General features: G+C 44.2%; 1 protein-coding gene across 7 annotated transcripts in view; it reads left to right on the top strand.

The window, feature by feature from the left end:
* PLCB4 (phospholipase C beta 4) overlaps positions 1-20472 on the top strand; it is a 524177-nt gene that overhangs the window by 434481 nt on the left and 69224 nt on the right. For all 7 annotated transcript variants that reach the window (XM_077485485.1, XM_077485488.1, XM_077485487.1 and 4 more), the window contains 8 exons: positions 2204-2255; positions 4353-4455; positions 7581-7745; positions 9547-9751; positions 11970-12058; positions 14005-14152; positions 15883-15932; positions 18497-18562. In XM_077485485.1, coding sequence (XP_077341611.1) covers positions 2204-2255; positions 4353-4455; positions 7581-7745; positions 9547-9751; positions 11970-12058; positions 14005-14152; positions 15883-15932; positions 18497-18562 — 878 coding nt within the window. The remainder of the gene's footprint in view (positions 1-2203; positions 2256-4352; positions 4456-7580; positions 7746-9546; positions 9752-11969; positions 12059-14004; positions 14153-15882; positions 15933-18496; positions 18563-20472) is intronic.

The following is a 20472-nucleotide window of genomic DNA, read 5'->3' as shown; positions in this document are numbered from 1 at the left end:
GATCGTCAGCTCCATCTAGTGGACATATTGCTTATTTCCTATGATCCTCAGCTCCATCAAGTGGACATTTTGCTTATTTCCTGTGATTATCAGCTCCATCTAGTGACCATATCGCTTATTTCTTATGATCGTCAGCTCCATCTAGAGGCCAAATTGCTTATTTCCTATGATCGTCAGCGCCATCCAGTGGCCATATTGCTTATTTCTTATGATTGTCAGCTCCATCTAGTGACCATATTGATTATTTACTATGATCACTAGCTCTATTTAGTGGCCATAATGCAGTATTTTTTCTGACTGTGGTATTTCAAGAAAATACAGCATTTTGGTCACTAGATAGAGGTAAGAAGCATACTTTTTTCTTAGGATCTGCAACTCCATCTAGTGGCCATATTGTTTATTTCCTGTGATTTTCATCTCCATCTAGTGGCCCTATTGCTTATTTCCTACGGTCACCAGCTCCTTCTAGTGGCCATATTGCTTATTTCCTATGATCAGCTACTCCATCTAGTGGCCACAACGCACAATTTTTTTTGATTGAGGTATTTCAGAAAAATACTGCATTTTGGCCACTAGATGGAGATGAGGAGCATACATATTTCATATGATCTGCAACTGCATCTAGTGGCCATATTTCTTATTTCCTATAATCGTCAGCTCCATCTATTGGCCATCATTTATTTTTTTTGATTGAGGTATTTCAGGAAAATACTGAATTTTGGCCACTAGATGGAGGTATGGAGCACATATATTTCCTATATTCTGTAACTCAATCTAGTTGCCCATATTGCTTATTTCCAATGATGTGCACCTCTATCTAGTTGGCCATATTGCTTATTTCCAATGATCGTCAGCTTCATCTAGTGGCCACATTGTTTATTTTCTATTATTGCCAGCTCTATCTAGTGACCATATCTCTTTTTTCCTATGATTGGCACCTCCATCTAGTGGCCATATTGCTTATTTCTTATGATCACAACTCCATCTATGGCCATAAAGCTGTGTTTTCCTGATTGAGCTATTTTAGGAAAATGTCTTGTTTACCACTAGATAGAGGCAAAGAGCATACTTATTTCCTACGATCCTCCATTCCATCTAGTGGCCATACTGCTTAATTTTGCTGAAATACCTCAATCAGGAAAATCGTACATTATGGGCATTCGATGGAGCTGATGATCATAAAAAAAATATATATATTAGACAAAATACAGGGATAATTTGTGATGGCTGGCGAATGCTTGTGACATTCGTCCAGAGAATTTTATATTGTGTTGTGCTGTGTTTTACTAAGAGTTGAACTGCTTTTTTTAATGAGTTTTATTCTGTACAGGCGATATCAAGGGTCAAAAGACATATTGTAATGTACTGCTTTGACATGCATCGAGGAGCATTTTTGTGCACTGTGTGCATGCCAAATTTTTCCCCAATGCAGGCCATATCAATAGTTGGTCCATAAAAGCCATTGGCTGAACAGCTGCCCAGATGCTTCCATCTAACAGCTAACAGTCACCCTTTCAGATTTACATGCACTCCTAGCAGTTGTAGTAGCCACGAATGTGTTACATGACATACGTTGGTGAAAGTACCCTCATAATTGCTCTGCCAGAACCTAAAAAAAATATTTAGCAAATACAGACTTTCTAAAAGTGTGTATTTGCATAGGCTTAGGCAATAAACCTACTCCACCCGGCTCCCTACCCCCCACATGCACAGAGCAGGGGATAGTTGTCATATGGGGAATGTTAGGTCAAGCCTACATACCCATAAGTTAGGTTTGATAGTTCTGCGGAGGGGAAGGGGGTGAGCACTGAACATGAACAAAGAAACCTGATTAGTATAATTTGAGCATTCATTTTTACAAATCTTCCCAAAAATACCTTCCCAGCCAAAGGAAAACCATTTGCAATGTAGTTTGATGTTTTATTTTGGCCTCATCTATCTCCTAACCTGACTCTTGTCTGAATTGTTACTTTTTGTATGACAATTAGTGGGGGTACATGATGGGGTCTGTTGGTGCACCCAAACATTGGCCAGTGTCCGCACCCATTACAGTCCCCAGAAATCCAGTGCAAGGAGCTGATGCACCCAATTGGATAAAAGTTGGGGAATTCCAGGTTACCATACCGTCCACTCTCTGTATTGTTAAATAAAGCTGCATTTGAACTCTGTAGCAAATTTTAAAATACATTTTGTCTTCTGACAGATTTAGCTATGCAGCTGAACCTAGGCAAATTTGAATACAACGGATCTTGTGGGTAAGCAGTACTCCTTGAACTGTCTAGTTTGTCTTTTGCATATGACATCTGTTTATGAATGTTTTTAGTAGATGCAGAATAGTGATGAACTTGGATCCAGTCCAAAAATTTGTTAAACCTGGAAGCTGGCTGTCATTGTTGGGCCAATGAGTTTTGGGTGGGGGATTCCCAGTCTGCAACTGCATGTATACAAAAGAGACAGGAATTCTTTTGAGATTATTGACCTAATATGGACAAATGACCGAATTAGGTCAGTGTCATTGACCTAACATGGCCATATGGCTATTTAAAGCGGGAGTCCGCCCGGAGTTCCGCCATTTTTATTTTTTTTTTAAAAGCCAGCAGCTACAAATACAGCAGCTGCTGACTTTTAAAATAAGGACACTTACCCGCCCAGCGCGCCCGCGATGTCGGCACCCGAAGCCGATCTCTCGATCGTCTCTCGGGTGCTGCCGCTGCCATCTTGGGTATGGGAATCAGGAAGTGGAGCCTTTCGGCTTCATTTCCCAGTTCCATACTGTCGCGCTGCGCAATAAGGATGGTCCCCGCTGTCTCTGGGATCCGTGTGTTTCCCAGCAGGCAGCGGGGGACTTTCGGAAAGGGGCGTAGATCTACGCCCCTTTCCGCAGAGAGCTATCCCGGAAGTGGTTGCAGATACCTGTACTGTACAGGTACCTGCACCCCCCTCCCCCCTGAAAGGTGCCAATTGTGGCGCCGGAGGGGGGGAGGATTCCAATGAGCGGAAGGTCCACTTTAGGGTGGACCTCCGCTTTAAGGTCTATGATGTCCTGAGTGTCTTCCCCCATTTGTCTACATGAGGCTCTGATGTAGGTACACTCCCACTCACAGCTAATTGGCTTAGTAATTACAGCCAACTTCTGGGTGCAGACCAAACCCAAACCCATTCATAGGTCAATGACTGAACATGGCCTTAATATTAGGTCAATGATGTAATGAGCATTAACCTAATATGGACACACACCCATATTAGATAAGTTTCATTGACCTAATATGGCCATGTGGCTATATAAGGTCTACAATGTCATTAGTATCCCCCTAATCCTTTCTATACATGTAACTGTGAGGTGGGGAATCTCCAATCCACAGCTTATTGGCGTAGTAATGACAGCCAATGCCTGGGTTCAGATCAAACCCATGGCCATTCCTCAGTCAATGTCACTGATCGAATATGACCTTAAAATCATATTAGGCCAATGATGTGATGAGCGATAACCTAATATGGACATGTGGCCTTATTAGATCAGTATCATTGGCTTAATATGACCAAGTGGCTACAGTATATAAGGTCTATGATGTCATGAATGTCCCCCTCATCCTTTAAATACATGCAACTGTGAGGTGGAGAATCTCCCACCCCCAGCTCATTGGCGTAGTAATGACAGCCAACTTCTGGGTTCTGATAACAGGCATGCCCTCTAATTCAATGTCATTGACCTAACATGGCCATAAGGCCATATTAGATTAATAATGCAATGAGCATTGACCTAATATGGCCACATTAAGTCAGTGTCATTGTCTCAATATAGCCATTTGGCCATATAAGGTTTATGATGTCATCTTTTGTCTACATGGAGTTCGGAGGTGGGGACTCTCCCATCCACAGCTTGTTGGCATAGTAATGACAGCCAACTTCTGGGTTCAGACCAAACCCATACTTTCTCATAAGTCAATGTCATTAGACCATTGGTCCATGATGTAATGAGCTATAACCTAAAATGGGCAGATGACCAATTTAGGTCAATGTCAATGCCATACAAGGTCTATGATATCATTATGAATCCCTCTGTGCTTTGTATGTCTGCATTTGCAGGAGGAGAATCTCCCACCCGCCACTCTTTCCGTATTTTGACTGAGCCCAACCCCATTCCTAATGAGGAACCCAGTGTTTAAATGTTGAACTGTATTGATAGGGTATTTACTACCATTTACTACCAACAATTGCTCCTTCATTGATTTGAATATTGCCCTAAAATACAATATAGATGAGGCATCATGATTAAATGTTTCAAATATATAAGTACAATTATTATAAATCTAAAATGTCAGTGTCATGTTTCTGCTCTTTGTTTCCTCTAGTTTCCTCCTTAAGCCAGACTTCATGCGCCGTCCTGACAGAACATTTGATCCGTTCTCTGAGACCCCTGTGGATGGAGTGATTGCAGCCACCTGCTCTGTTCAGGTATCCTTAGAATGGTGTTATCTATTGGCTGCCGATAGATGGATCAAAATTTGTCTAGTTCAGCAGGGATTGTCAGAATTTGGATCCATCTATGGCTGTTGTTAAATAAGAATGTTGGAAATTTTTCATTTGATCTGCAGCTGCAGCCAGAGGATGGCAGCACTGATCAGCGTATTCTGCAGAGCCCCTGCCACCTCCCTTGTATGGATGTGTGCATTTCTAGCCTTGGCTGTCTTGGGTAAGGGAAGATGATTCACGTAGCATTTATTTCCTAGAATCCATCTGCTCTTAGCAAGGCTGTGGATAAGGGGTTACCACCCGTCCTCCTGTACAGGGCCCAGGCCAGCAGGGGGGCCCAGGCAGCTGGGTTAATCAGTTGTGGGCAGGGAGGGTGATTGGCACTACGGGGGGGAAATTACTGGAACCGATCCCCTGTATGGCTCTCTGCAGAAACTGAAATCTGGCTTCTTCTCCTCTCCCTCTTGCCGGCTTTCAGCGGCTGCAGTGAGAGCCATACAGGGTATTTGTCCAGTAATTGCCCCCCAGCCGCACTGATCACCCTCCTTGTGCATCATACGTTTCCTCCTGCTGCCCAGGCCCCCCTTGTTTGCCCCCACCCTCACAGTGCTGCCAGCTTTTCCTCTCCTTTCCACCAGCAGCCTAAAATATAATCCTACAGGATGGACAGCAGGGAAGGGTCTGGTAAATATGTCACATTTACAAGCCCCCCCCTTTCCTGAATAAACACAACGAGTAATCGGTAACGATCCCTTACTGTGTTAATTCATAACTGAAGCATAGTAAACTGTGTTTATTTGTTGGGGGGGGGGGATGTCAGGTTGGCTGTATGGGGCCCCATGGTTTCTAACAGCAGCCCTGGCCCTTAGCTCAGGCATGGAGGCAGAAGGGTGTGCTTACCTGAGGAAGCCCTCCTGAAGATTCCTGGGACGTATGAGATCATTTGCCTAGACATGGAAACCAGGAAGTAACTGAAGAAAATAAAAAGTTTAAAACATGTAAAAATGGGTTAAATGTGTCCCTAGGGAGTGCTTCCTGACTGTGTGGTGGAGAAGCTCGTACTGTAAGAAGACAGAGATCCATGTTCCTGCTTAGTAGAAATACAAGATGCAGACCGCCGCTCTGTCTGCCTCGGGAACGATCGGCGTGTCCCGGCGGATATTGGGTCTGCTGGACCCACTGATTGGCTTCTGCTGTGTCCAATCACAGCGGGAGCAGGTCACTGGTAGCACGTGTGCATGTCCCAGACCCGGAAGAAAAAAAATCACATACAGGTACGTGATTTTGCGCAGAAGAGCCACCCTGCCGCTGTCCTTAAAATGGGAGTCCGCCGGGACTCCGCGTTTTTTTTTTTTTTTAAAAGCCAGCAGCTACAAATACTGCAGCTGCTGACTTTTAAAATAGTGACACTTACCTGTCCAGCGCGCCCGCGATGTCGGCACCCGAAGCCGATCTCTAGATCATCACTCGGGTGCTGCCGCCGCCATCTCCTTTCGGCTTAATTTCCCGGTTCCCTACTGCGCATGCGCGAGCCGCGCTGCGCAATGAGGACGGTCCCCGCTGCCTCTGGGATCTGTGTGTTTCCCAGCAGGCAGCGGGGCACTTGCGGAAGGGGGCGGGCACTTGCGGAAAGGGGCGTAATCTACGCCCCTTTCCGCAGAGAGCTATCCCGGAAGTGGGTGCAGTTACCTGGGGGGGGAGGATTCCGATGAGCGGAAGATCCATTTTAGGGTGGACCTCCGCTTTAACCACTTACCGAAAACCGCCATAGCTGTATATCGGTACTTTGACGTAAAACACCGGGGGTTATGGCAGCAGATAGCTGCCATAAACCTGGTATTTTCTGCAATGGCGGACAGTCCTCTATAGGATAAAAGTGGTCTCTGCGGCGGATTCGTCCACAAGATCACTTTTATCGGTGGTGGGAGAGGAAGCCCCCTCCCCTGCAGCACTCCGGTTGTCTCCGCCGCTTACCGGAGCTGCCAGTAGCAGCAGAGACGATCCAATGCTGTCCCCTCAGTAGCATGGAGTGAGGGAAAAATGACCCCCACTCGGCTTCATAACATTGGATGACGGAAGACACGTCAAACGTCACTTTCCCCAATGGTGTTAAAGGGAAAATCTTTTTTTTTTTTTTTTTTTTTTAAGAATCTTTTTTTTTTATTATTGCATTAAGTGTAAATGTGAGATCTGGGGTCTTGTTGACCCCAGATCTCACATTAAAGAAGTCTTGTCATGCTTTTTTTCTATTACAAAGGATGTTTACATTTTTTTTAAAAGGACAGTGTAAAAATAAAAAGTAAAATAAATAATAAAAAATTGTAAAGCGCCCCGTTCCACTGAGCTTGCACCCAGAAGCGTATGCATAAGAAAGCGGGGTTCAAACCACATATGTGAGGTATCGCCGCGATCGTGAGAGCCAGAGCAATAAAACTAGCAAAAGACCTCCTCTGCAACTCAAAACTGGTATCCTGTAGAAATTTTTAAACATCGCCTATGGAGATTTTTAAGTGCCAAAGTTTGCCGCCATTCCAAGAGCGGGCGCAATTTTGAAGCGTGACATGTTGGATATCAATTTGCTCGGTGTAACATCGTCTTTCACAATATAGAAAAAAATTGGGCTAACTTTTGTCTTATTTTTTAAGTCAAAAAAGTGTTTTTTGTCCCAAAAAATTGCGCTTGTAAAACCGCTACGCAAATACGGTGTGACATAAAGTATTGAAATAACCGCCATTTTATTCTCTATGGTGTCTGTAAAAAAAATATATATATATATATCTATATATATATATATCTATATAGATATATATAGATATATATCTATATAGATATATATATATATCTATCTATATATATATATATATATATATATATATATATATAGATATATATCTATATATATATATATATATATATATATATATATATATATATATATATAACGTTTGGAGGTTCTAAGTAAATTTTCTAGCAAAAAAAATTATTTTAACAAATCTCAAAAAGAGGCTCGGTCCAGAAGTGGTCGAGCGGTTACATACTGTCAAGGTATGCACTGTCATCCTGAGAGTCGGGTGAACTCTATATCTGTTTTTGATATGTTTCTGCAGGTTATATCCGGACAGTTTCTATCGGACAAAAAAACCGGGACCTACGTTGAGGTGGACATGTATGGACTGCCGACAGACACCATACGGAAGGAGTTCAAGACACGGATGGTCATGAACAACGGCCTGAATCCAGTTTACAACGAAGAGCCATTTGTATTTAGAAAGGTGGGCTGAGCTTTTATTAGAGAACATGGAGTTTATCCACTAAAAAATGTAAGGGTCGGTAATACTGAGCAAAGCTTAGTGACCAAAACAACCAATCAGAATCCAGTTTACTCTAGTCTAATGCCCCGTACACACGATGAGCTCGTTGGCCGAAAGTCCAACCGTGTGTATGCGCCATCGGACATTTGTTGTCAGACTTTCCGCCAACAAATATTTGCTAGCAGGTTCTCAAATTTTCCACCAACAAAACTTTGTTGTTAGAATTTCCGATCGTGTGTACACAAGTCAGATGAACAAAAGCTCACGCATACTCGGAATCAAGCAGAAGGAGCTGAACTGGCTATTGAACTTCCTTTTTCTCGGCACGCTGCCACGTTCGTAAATTGTTGGCCAACATTTGTGTGACCGTGTGTATGCAAGACAAGTCAACAACCATCAAAAAAAAATCTGCGGTTTTGTTGTTGGAAAGTTCGATCGTGTGTACGGGACATTAGGGGTTAATTTACTAAGGCTCGGTTCACACAGGGGGCGACACGACTTGCCGCGCCGGACCTGCCGCGACCTCAGCGGCGACTTGCAAATGACTTCTGTATAGAAGTCAATGCAAGTCGCCCGAGGTCGCCCAAAAGTAGTACAGGAACCTTTTTTCTAAGTCGGAGCGACTCGAGTCGCTCCTCTTAGAACGGTTCCGTAGTACAGAACGGGGGCGACTTGTCAGGTCGCGGCGCGGCAAGTCGTGCCGCGTCGTGTCGCCCCCTGTGTGAACCGAGCCTAAAGGTAAATAGACTGTTCACTTTTCAAGGGAACTTTCCCCAGGGCTTTTCTGAATTCCATCATCCAATCATATACAATCAAAAATACGTCTTTTTATTTCTTCCTTGCATGTGATTGGGTATTCTTTGCAAAGTGAAACTCCAGCACATTTACTGAGCTAAGGGAAAATTCCCTTGCAAAGTGAAAAGTACCTTGTAAAGTTAAGGGCCTTCCTGCCTTTAGTAAAAACCACAGTGAATCTCAATTGGTTGCTTTGTTAATAGGGCTTTTAGTGTTCATATCTCATACACACTGGTAGACTTAGACCTCAAGCATGCCTCTTGCTAGGGTTACGCTTGTGGTAAACCCAGATACAAGCCCCAGCAGCTACAGAGTAGGACCCTTGCACTCTGTTTGTAAGCAGAGGTCTCATTGCAGAGGTCCAGAACACCACCTACTGAGTCAGACCTATAGCTATGCAGTCAGCAAAGCTCATGATTCCTATAGACTGGCGTGTTTGACTCTCAGCGATGGGCATTTTGGACCTTTGCAAAGAGACCACTGCTGCAGCTGCTGGCAGTGGATAGGCTTTTCTACTCAGGATGTGACTGATTTCTTTGAACAACTATTGCTTTCATGTACAGGGAATGTCCATCCAAAAGTCCATCCAAAATAGGGTCTGTTTATAAAAAAAAAAAAAAAAATTGCTGTGTGATTGCCCCATAATGTGTCTAATATGTTTATTTCCCATAATCATCAGCTTCATATTGCTATATTTTCCCAAAGTACCTCAGTCAAAAAAATACCACATTGTGGCCACCAGATGGAGCTGACGATCATAGAAAACAACCATATCGGGCACATTGCGGGAATTATTTGTGATGGTTGAGAAAATGCTTGGTTAGTAAATGGTAAAGGTGTGTTGGTGACTTGATTCTCTCAGGTCAGAAGATCTGAGGTTTTCATACAGACTATTATAGGTGATTACTGAGAGAACCGTTTCTGATTTGGAATTGGCATTTGATAAATGATCTTCCTCTGTCTCTAGGTTATCTTGCCGGACCTGGCTGTGCTGAGGATTGCTGTGTATGACGACAATAATAAATTGATAGGCCAAAGGATATTACCACTGGATGGCCTTCAAGCTGGCTATCGGCACATCTCTCTTCGAAATGAGGGCAATAAGCCTCTGTCTCTGCCCACCATCTTCTGCAACATTGTCCTCAAGACGTATGTTCCTGATGGGTTTGGAGGTAAGAGTGTGGACTAGGACTGGCCAATGGTCTGCCATTCAGCTGCTGAGAAGATACAAATAGAGATGAGCCTGTGTTTATTCAGGACTGGGTCCAGGTATAAACCCAGAAGTCAGCTGTCTTTCTTGGTCCATCGAGCTGCCGTTGGAAAATTCCCAGTGCTACATTTAACCTAAACAGTGGGTTGGGGATGTTTGTGACATCAATGACCTAATATGGCCATATTAGGTCAGTATCATTGCCCTAATTTGGTCATGTAGCCATACTAGGGGGGGGTCTCCAGCCCTGCATCTGCTATACTGTATACAATGGGGCGGGGATACTCATGACGTCATTAATCTAGTATGGCAACGTGACCATATTAGGTCAATGTCATTGACTAGGGGGGCCCTGCATCTGATGTATACAATGGGAAGGGGATGCATGTGACATCATTGACCTAATGTGGTTATGTGGCCATACCAGTGGGGACGGGAATGCTGGTGAAATTATTGTCCTGATATGGCCACATGTCCATATTAGGTCAGTGTCATTGATGTAATATGGTCATGTGGCCATACTAGAGGGGTCTCCAGCCCTGAATCTAATATATACAGTGGGGCGGGGGTGCATATGACATAATTGACCTAGTTTGGCACATGACCATATTAGGTCAATGTCATTGAACTAATATGGTCATGTGGCCATACTAGGGGGTTCTCCAGCTATGCATCTGATATATACAAAGGGACGGAGATGCTTGTGACATCATTGACTTAATATGGTCATGTGGCATATACCAGGGGGATCTCCATCCAATGTATACAATAGGTTGGGGATGCTTGTGACATCATTAACCAAATGTGGGCATGTGGCCATACTAGAGGGGGTCTCCAGCCCTGCATCTAATTTATACAATGGGGCAGGGATGCATGTGACATCATTGACCTAATATGGTTATGTGGCCATACCAGTGGGATCTCAAGCCCTGCATTTGATGTATACAATAGGGTAGGGATGCTTGTGACATCATTAACCTAATGTGGGTATGTGGTCATACTAGGGGGGTCTTTAGCACTGCATCTGATGTATATAATGGGGCAGGAGTGCTGGTGACATTATTGACCTAACATGGCCACATGGTCATATTAGGCCAATGACTCTGACCTAATATGGTCATGTGGCCATACTAGGGGGGTCTCCAGCCCTGCACCTAATGTATACAATGGGGTGGGGATTGCTGTGACATTACTGACCTAATATGGCCACATGACCATATTAGGTCAATATTATTGACTTAATATGTTCATTCAGCCATACCAGGGGGATCTCCAGTCCTGAATCTGATGTATACAATGGGGTGGGGATGCTTGTTACATCATTGACCCAATGTGGGTATGTGGCCATACTAGAGGGGTCTTTAGCCCTGTATCTGATGTGTACATCACATGGCCATGGCCATATTAGGTCAGTGTCATTGACCTAATATGGTTATGTGGCCATACTAGTGGGATCTCCAGCCCTGCATCTGATGTATACAATAGGGTAGGGATTCTTGTGATATCATTAACCTAATGTGGGCATGTGGTCATACTAGGGGGATCTTTAGCACTGCACCTAATGTATACAATGGGGGGGGATGCTTGTAACATCATTGACCTAATATGGCCACATGACCATATTAGGTCAATATTATTGACTTAATATGTTCATGCGTCCAAACCAGGGGGATCTCCAGTCCTGAATCTGATGTATACAATGGGGTGGGGATGCTTGTGACATCATTGACCCAACGTGGGTATTTGGTCATAATAGAGGGGTCTTCAGCTCTGTATCTGATGTGTACATCACATGGCCATATTAGCTCAGTGTCATTGACCTAATATGGTCATGTGGCCATACTAGGGGGGGTCTCCAGCCCAGCATCTGATATACATATATTGGGGCAGGGATGCTTGTGACATCATTGATCTAATATAGTCATGTGGCCATACCAGGGGGATCTCCAGCCCTGCATTTAATGTATACAATAGGGTGGGGACCTAATATAACCACATGGTCAATACCCCACCCACAGCTCATTGGACTGACAGCTGACCAATGGCCCCAACCTGGTTCCGAACAGACGAAAGCTCGTCTTTAGATGCAAGCCCCAGCTAGTTCTGTCAAGAGCTTATGAGGCATTTCTCATTTCCAAAGTAGACTTTACCCTCATGTATCCTTTTCTTCTTACCTCTAGATATTGTTGATGCTTTATCAGATCCAAAGAAGTTCCTCTCTATCACTGAGAAAAGAGCAGACCAGATGAGGGCGATGGGCATTGAAACTGTAAGTACAGATAGATATAAATAATGATTAGATCAGATATGTGAGACAAGAAGTGAATTCCACCCGAAGATGACATTTTAGTTTTCAGGTGGTCCCTTGTGAGCTTTGTATACTCTACTCTTATAGACCAAAACGGTAAGATTTCCCCAGAGCGGCCCTCCCATAAGACCATAGGAACTGCTTGGTTTTCTCATGTCTCAATTCCTTAAACTTTTTGCTATTCTGGAAAAGCACGTGTCCACATAATCTATCAGTGTAATGCCCAAGGCCCCGTTTTATTGCGCGATTTTAACGCAATTTTGCGTGTTGCGCATAGGGCTGCCCATTCACTTCAGGGCTGCCCTGTGTGTGTGTTTGTCGCCCAAAAGAAGCTCCTGCTCCTTTTTGGGAGACACCCTCTGAGCAGTTTTTATACGCATGCTGTGCAGCCAATCCTGCGCAATTGGTGGCAGAATCCCACCATATTTGGGGTGCCATTAAGAATAATGGCACTCGTCCTCGGACCACTTTGCACTGTATTGCATTGTTTTGTACTGTTTGTGAATATTTGGACTGCATGTGTGAACTACTCAATAAAGTTTTTTCTGGATAAAAAAAAAAAAGAATAATGGCACTCAAACATGTGTTGCATGTTTTGCCGCGATTAAGAATCTTGGGCAGAATCGCAGTGATTCTGCCCTCAATTCCAAACCACGTAATGTGAATGGGGCCTAAAAGATAATCATAAAAAAATAAAAAATAAATAAGACTGGCTTGCGATAGAGCAAGCTAGCTTTGTTAATAAGGAAAGAGACATTTACTCATATTTTGAGTTAGTTCATATTTTTATAAGCTTGCATTTCCATATTTTTATTATTGTGTTAAATATAGAAATGTGTAGATTAGCCACTGGGGGGAGCTCTGTATTTCACTGCAGCATCACTGCTGTAAACTTAGCCCCGAAAGTAAAAATTTGTGAGCAGGAAGGACCTTTTATTGCAGAAGGGACATACAGGGGTTAGTTTACTAAAGCTGGTGCACAGATTAGCTGGTGCAGCTCTGCATATCAACCAATCAGCTTCCAGGTTTTATTGTCCAAGCTTAATTGAACAAGCTGAAGTTAAAAGCTGATGGGTCGCTGTTTAGAGCTGCACCAGATTCTGTGGTCCCCCACTATGTTTATAGCCTCTTTGCCTATAGAAAAAAATAAAGGTGCCGATAATGGGCGCCGAACCCACACGCCATTGTACCATGCTTATGGTGCATTTTTCATGGGTCACGTGGCTCGAAAACCGCTTCAAAAATGCATAGCGGGTGCATTTTTTACGTTCTCGCTGCGTTTTCAATACATTTCAATGAGGAGGTGCGCTTTTGGTGCGTTTTTATTTTTATTTTTGAACTGAAATATGCACCAAAAATTAAGCAAGCAGGATTTTTTTTAACACCGCAATGACATGGACCAGTGTGAAGACATACATAGAATTTTAAGGAATGCATTTTTCTTGAGCTTTCCTTGTGCTTTTTTTTTTTATCACGCTTCAAAAACTCTTCAGTGTGAAAGTAGCCTATCGGCCGAAAAGATGCGGATAATTGCCCAGAATAAATTCATGTTCATTTAAATGCATGATATTAATTAAAAAGTTTAATATATATATATATATATATATATATATATATATATATATATATATATATATATATATATAGATATATATATATATATAGATATATATTTATTTTTATTTTTATTTTTTTTTTATTTTTTTTAAGTGTCAGTTTCAGTTTCCATTTCAGCCAAGTGAATTTTTCGGCTTCGGCACAGGAATTTTCATTTGGGTGCATGACTAATAAATGGTTATAGGTTAACTATGGCTGATAATTTGAATGTTCGGGGGATGGGATCACATCCAAACTGTATAAATGTGGCAAAACTCTGATGTTCTGACACCGCCATCTTGTTTTTTCAGAGTGATATCGCAGATGTGTCTGACAATACAAAGAACGATAAGAAAGGGAAAGCAACTAACACCAAAACAAATGTGACCCCCCAAACCAGCTCAGAACTGCGGCAAACCACAGCATCTACTTCAGGCACAACTAACGAAGTTAAAAAAGGTACGGGAACTTTTCTGACCAGCACATGAGAATTCCAGACTATAAAAGACATTAGGAATTAATGTAAAAAAAAAATATTGCATGAATGCCAACATGTACTGCGATATACTGAAGCAGAGCATGATACCCCTCCCTTTGGAGACTGGGCCGCAGGGCAGTATTCCAACATGATAACGACCCCAAACACACCTCCAAGATGACCACTGCCTTGCTAAAGAAGCTGAGGGTAAAGGTGATGGACTGGCCAAGCATGTCTCCAGACCTAAACCCTATTGAGCATCTGTGGGACATCCTCAAACGGAAGGTGGAGGAGCGCAAGGTCCCCAACATCAACCAGCTCTGTGATGTCATCATGGAGGAGTGGAAGAGGACTCCAGTGACAACCTGTGAAGCTCTGGTGACCTCCATGCCCAAGAGGGTTAAGGCAGTGCTGGAAAATAATGGTGGCCACACAAAATATTGACAATTTGGGCCCAATTTGGATATTTTCACTTAGAGGTGTACTCACTTTTGTTGCCAGCGGTTTAGACATTAATGGCTGTGTGTTGAGTTATTTTGAGAGGACAGCAAATTTACACTGTTATACAAGCTGTACACTCGCTACTTTACATTGTAGACAAGTGTCATTTCTTCAGTGTTGTCACGTGAAAAGTTAGAATAAAAGATTTACAGAAATGTGAGGGGTGTACTCACTTTCGTGAGATACTGTATATATACACTACATTGTCAAAAGTATTAGGACACCTGCCTTTACACGCACATGAACTTAAATGACATCCCAGTCTTAGTCCATAGGGTTCCATATTGAGTTGGCCCACCCTTTGCAGCTATAACAGCTTCAACTCTTCTGGGAAGGCCGTCCACAAGGTTTAGGAGTGTGTCTATGGGAATGTTTGACCATTCTTCCAGAAGAGCACTTGTGTTCTAGCGGGTTGAGGTCAGTCAACTTCCTCCACCCCAAACTCGCTCATCCATGTCTTTATGGACCTTGCTTTGTACATTGGTGCGCAATCATGTTGGAACAGGAAGGGGCCGTCCCCAAACTCTTCCCACAAAGTTGGGAGCATGAAATTCTCCAAAATGTCTTGGTATGCTGACGCCTTAAGATTTCCCTTCCCTTGAAACTAAGGGGCCAAGCCCAACCCCTGAAAAACAAACCCTGCTCCATAATCCTCCCTCCACCAATTGATCTGGACCAGTGCACAAAGCAAGGTCCATAAAGACAAGGATGAGCTGTCAGTCAGTAGTCGGGGGGGGGGGGGGGGGCCCTGCACTGACCGTATCTCAGGGGCAGCGCTCCGGGTGGCTTCTCTCCAGGCTGCTTTCTCGCTTCCCCTGCGTCTCCTCCCTTTTCCTTTTCCTGGCGGCCAATCCGATCGAATCTCCTTTCAGGACAATCGGGTGACGGGTCTCAGGACATGCTTCCTGATTGGCCCGGGAGGAGAATCAGTGTAACAATAGTGAATATTAATTTGCTAATGTCACTCAACTGGGTGGGCTCGGGGCGCAGTGCTTTTGCCCCTGAGTCCACCCTTTTTTGAAGCCTATTAGAGCCTCTGGCTCTATTTACGTGCTTCAAAAAAAAAAAACCTGATTGGAATCCATGCGTCCGGCGCCCTGCATCTAGATCAGGGGGCTGGGCGCATGGATAGGGGGGGGCGGCGCCCGGGAAATATTTGCTTACAAGTATTCCTGTTCATGTTACTCATTGTCTTGTGATGTTCTCGTAGGTGTTGAGCCGATCCCACAAGTGAAAGTTGAAGATTTAAAACAGATGAAGGTGAGTTATAGGCCTGCTCCTTTTCCTATTGGTTGTTTCCATAGTCTACCATCACTGGTATTATTTGGTATTATTTCATGTTTTTGTCTAACCAATGTTCACATTTATTTGAGGCAATGACCAATCCCTGTAACTTTTACCGTCCAGTACAGAATAATATTTTTCGCCGCTTTAACTATTCTAAGCTAATATATCTGAAATGTGATTGGTTCCCAGGTGTATCCTTGTATTCTGTACTCTTACTCTTTACCACTTGTCTCCTATATAGTAGACATGTGCAATTCATTAAGTTTAAATCAGTTTTTTAATGAATTTAGACAAATTCATTCATTCGGAAATATCCAAATTTCCAATTTTTTTTTATAATATTCGGAAATTCGAAATTTGGAAATTCTGAAATAATACTTGTTATTGCCAAATTATTTCTTATATTCAGTGAGGAAGTATACTACTTTCTTATTGGGTAAATTAAGTGATAATGAACGATAAGGGTTGGCAATTAACTGTCGCAGGTTACGTTATGCTTATGCATTGGTTATTAATCACAGCAGGTTATGGTAAGATTTTTGGCACTGTTTATTTATTTGCTTTATTTACTGCCACAAATGTAGTCTAATGTAGTCCTGCAAAACCGATAAAGGGGTGTATTTATATAGAAAAGAAAAAAAATTGAATATCTGCTCGTCCATCCAAACTGAATGTAAAATCAAATGTTTTCAGGCTATATTCTGTGAATATGGAAAATACAGCACCCTGGCCACTAGATGGCACTACCCCCTCAACTACATCTAGTGGCCGTAATGCAGCATTATGGCCACTAGGGGGTGCAGTCATAAGAAGTTAGTATGCACCATAGCTACACCTAGTGTCCATAATGCAGCATTATGGCCACTAAAGGGCGCAGTTATAGGACATTAGCATGTTCCTCAGCTACATCTAGTAGCAATAATGCAGCATTAGGACCACTGAATGACACTATTATTGGAAATTAGCATACTCCTCAGCTACATCTAGTCACCATAATGCATCATCTTAAAATAAGATATAGTAGCCACTAGATGGCACTATTATAGGAAATAAGTATACTTCCCAGCTACATCTAGAGGCCATAATGCAGCATTATGGCCACTAGATGGCATGTCACTATTATAGGAAAGAGGTGAGCTCCTCTGCTACATCTAGTGGCTAGAATGCAGAATTATGGCCACTGGATGGTGCAGTCATAGGAAATAAGTATGTTCCTCAGCTACAACTAGTGTCCATAATGCAGCAGTATGGCCACTAGATGGCACAACCATAGGAAATAAGTATGCTCCTCTGCTACATCTGGTGGCTAGAATACAACATAATGGCCACTAGGTAGGAAATAAATAGGCTCCTTAGCTCCATCTAGTGTCCATAACGCAGCAGTATGGCCACTAGATGGCGCAATCTTTAGAAATAAGTATGCTCCTCAGCTCCATCTAGTGACCATAAGGCAGCATTTTCCCGATTTGCCAAGAATATAGCCTGAGAACATTTGACTCATGGTTTCAATGGACAAGCAGCTATGCAATTAAGTTATAACCATAACCCTGAGTGTGTACATTTCCTATACATCCACTCACATATGCAAATGTCTCTCCATCTGTCTCTCTTTCTCTTTGTCTCTCTATCTATCTCTCTCTCTCTCTCTCTCTCTCTCTCTTTCTCTGTCTCTCTAGCTCTGTCTCTCTCTGTCTCTCCCTCTATCTCTCCCTCTGTCTCTCTCCCCCCTCTCTCTCTCTCCCCCCTCTGTCTCTCTCTCTCTCTCTCTCTCTCTCTCTCTCTCTTTGTCTCTCTCTTTCTCTCTGTCTCTCTCCCCCCCTCTCTCTCTCTCTCTCTCTGTCTCTCTCTCTCTTTGTCTCTCTCTCTGTCTCTCTTTGTCTCTCTATGTCTCTCTTTCTCTCTCCCTCTCTCTCCCTCTGCCCCTCTCTCTCTCTCTCTCTACCTCTCTCTCTGTGTCTCTCTCTGCCTCTCTCTCTCTCTCTCCCTCTCTCTATGTGAGAGAGAGAGAGAGTTTGCCTGGAAGGGAGGGGGTGAGTCATAAGAGGGCCAATGAGAGCTGCAGAGCTGGGGGTGTGCCTCTGTGTAAAACCAGGAAGTGAACAAGCAGCAGCTTCTGCTGCCCACAGTTAAAATGGCCAGACTTGGTGGAGGGAGATTTCTGCAGCATAATTGGCACTTACAGAATCACAGTATATATAAAATAATATGCAAAGTGATTAGAGGGAAGCTTCAGAATGGCAAAGATGTTTTTATTACAAATTATGTGAGCAGACCGCAGTTCCTCTTTAACTGGAAAAAAATAACAAAGGCAAAGCAAATACAGACAATAATATGAAAATTCAAATATATTATAAATCCCCAGCTATTGATTGGTTAAAGCACGTGTGGGGTTAGGTTGGCCACTCCCACTAATTTGCACATGGACTGTTCTCTCTTGCCCCGGTGCGCCCTCGGTGGGGATGATTTGTGTGTTTTGTGACGTTGTTGATTTCCTGTGTTTGCTATATAAACAGTCAATTCTTGGGATCGATTTTTAGGCATACATCAAACAGCTAAAGAAGCAGCAGAAAGAACTCAACGCTCTGAAGAAGAAACAGGCAAAAGTAAGTCGTGTTGAAGATCTGCCGGCGTTCATCGATTGTCTTAATTGTTCCCTTCCAGGCCGTGTGTATGGCGCCCTCACCTCCCCGATAACGGACGCCTAGTACAAATATTTTGTGTGTGAAATGTCAGCATTACAAAGCGTTACAAAGCAAAGGTAATAGAAAAGTGATACCAAGCCTACATTAGAAACTTGCTCAAGACTTTACTACTAACATTTCTGAATTGCTATTTTGTGTAAAAAAACAAAACAAACAAAAACCTACAAAAATAATGCTTACATTGGGCACAATCTTGTTCAAGTCTTTTAAAGTGGAAATAAAGCGCACCAATTTTTTTTTCTTTAAACCCTGCAGGGTAAAGCCATAATGTGCTAGTATGCATTGCATACTAGCGCATTATGAAATGCTTACCTTAGTAGGAAGCCCACTGACAGGCCCTTTCATCCTTACTAGGAGCAGTCGTTCATTAGGGAAGCACGGCGCCCCCCCCCCCCCTAATTTATGCGTCCGACCCCCTAATCTACATGCAGGGCGCTGGATGCATGGATTTCAATGGATATTTTTTTCAGAAGCACATGATTAGAGGCTCTAATTGACTTCAAAAAGAGTGGGCTGTGCTGTGCCCCAAGCCCACCCAGTTGTGTGATATTAGGGAATTAATATTCGCTAATGTCTTCCTCTTTCTCCTTCTGAGACCCCACTGGCCCGGGAGTCCGAAGACGCCACTGGCCGGGGGTCCGAAGAGGCCACTGGCCGGGGGTCCGAAGACGCCACTGGCCGGGTGTCCGAAGACGCCACTGGCCGGGGGTCCGAAGAGGCCACTGGCCGGGGGTCCGAAGAGGCCACTGGCCGGGGGTCCGAAGAGGCCCCTGGCCGGGGGTCCGAAGAGGCCACTGGCCGGTGGTCCGAAGAGGCCACTGGCGGGGGTCCGAAGAGGCCACTGGCCGGGGGTCCGTAGAGGCCACTGGCCGGGAGTCCGTAGAGGCCACTGGCCGGGGGTCCGCAGAGGCCACTGGCCGGGGGTCCGAAGAGGCCAATGGCCGGGGGTCCGAAGAGGCCACTGGCCGGGGGTCCGAAGAGGCCACTGGCCGGGGGTCTGAAGACACCACTGGCCGGGAGTCTGAAGGCCTCACTGGCCAGGAGGAGAATCGACGGTTGGGACAGGGAGACGTTGGGGGGGGGGGGGAGCATGGGGTAAGTGCAGGACTGACGGGGCTCTGTGGGGCCAGAGGCCGAGTGTATGGTGTGCGGTGGCGTGCTCGAGCGACGGGGGAAGGGTTTGTTTGGGTTGGAGTGACGGAGCAGCTTGTGTGCTGGAGTCATGGACCGCGGCACAAAGCTCTGAAGGGACGGCACGGGTATACCATCCTTTCAGAGCGCATGTGTGGGTGTGAATATCTCCTGAACCCTGAAGGTGTACTGTACTTACAGGTAAGGCTTATTATAGGTACAAGTGCCAAAGAAGGGTTACCGTATATACTCGAGTATAGGCCGACCCGAATATAAGCCGAGGCCCCCAATTTACCCCCAAAAAAACTGGCAAACTTATTGACTCGTGTATAAGCCGAGGGTGAGACATGCCTGTCCATCCCTGTGTGTGTGTCCGTCCATCCCTGTGTGTCCGTCCATCCCTGTGTGTCCGTCCATCCATCCCTGTGTGTGTGTGTGTCCATCCATCCATCCATCCCTGTGTGTGTGTGTCTCCATCCATCCATCCATCCATCCCTGTGTGTGTCTCCATCCATCCATCCCTGTGTGTGTGTGTCTCCATCCATCCATCCATCCATCCCTGTGTGTGTGTGTCTCCATCCATCCATCCATCCATCCCTGTGTGTGTCTCCATCCGTGTGTGTGTGTGTGTGTGTGTGTGTGTGTGTGTGTGTGTGTGTGTCCAGCCTACCTTTGTCCCG

The sequence above is a fragment of the Lithobates pipiens genome, unplaced genomic scaffold, assembly GCF_037356315.1.
Source record: "Lithobates pipiens isolate NorthernLeopardFrog02 unplaced genomic scaffold, aLitPip1_a1.2 Scaffold_18, whole genome shotgun sequence".
NCBI classification, from domain to species: domain Eukaryota; kingdom Metazoa; phylum Chordata; class Amphibia; order Anura; family Ranidae; genus Lithobates; species Lithobates pipiens.
The sequence above is the reverse complement of the archived record's forward strand: the minus strand, read 5'-3'. Positions and strand labels throughout refer to the sequence as shown.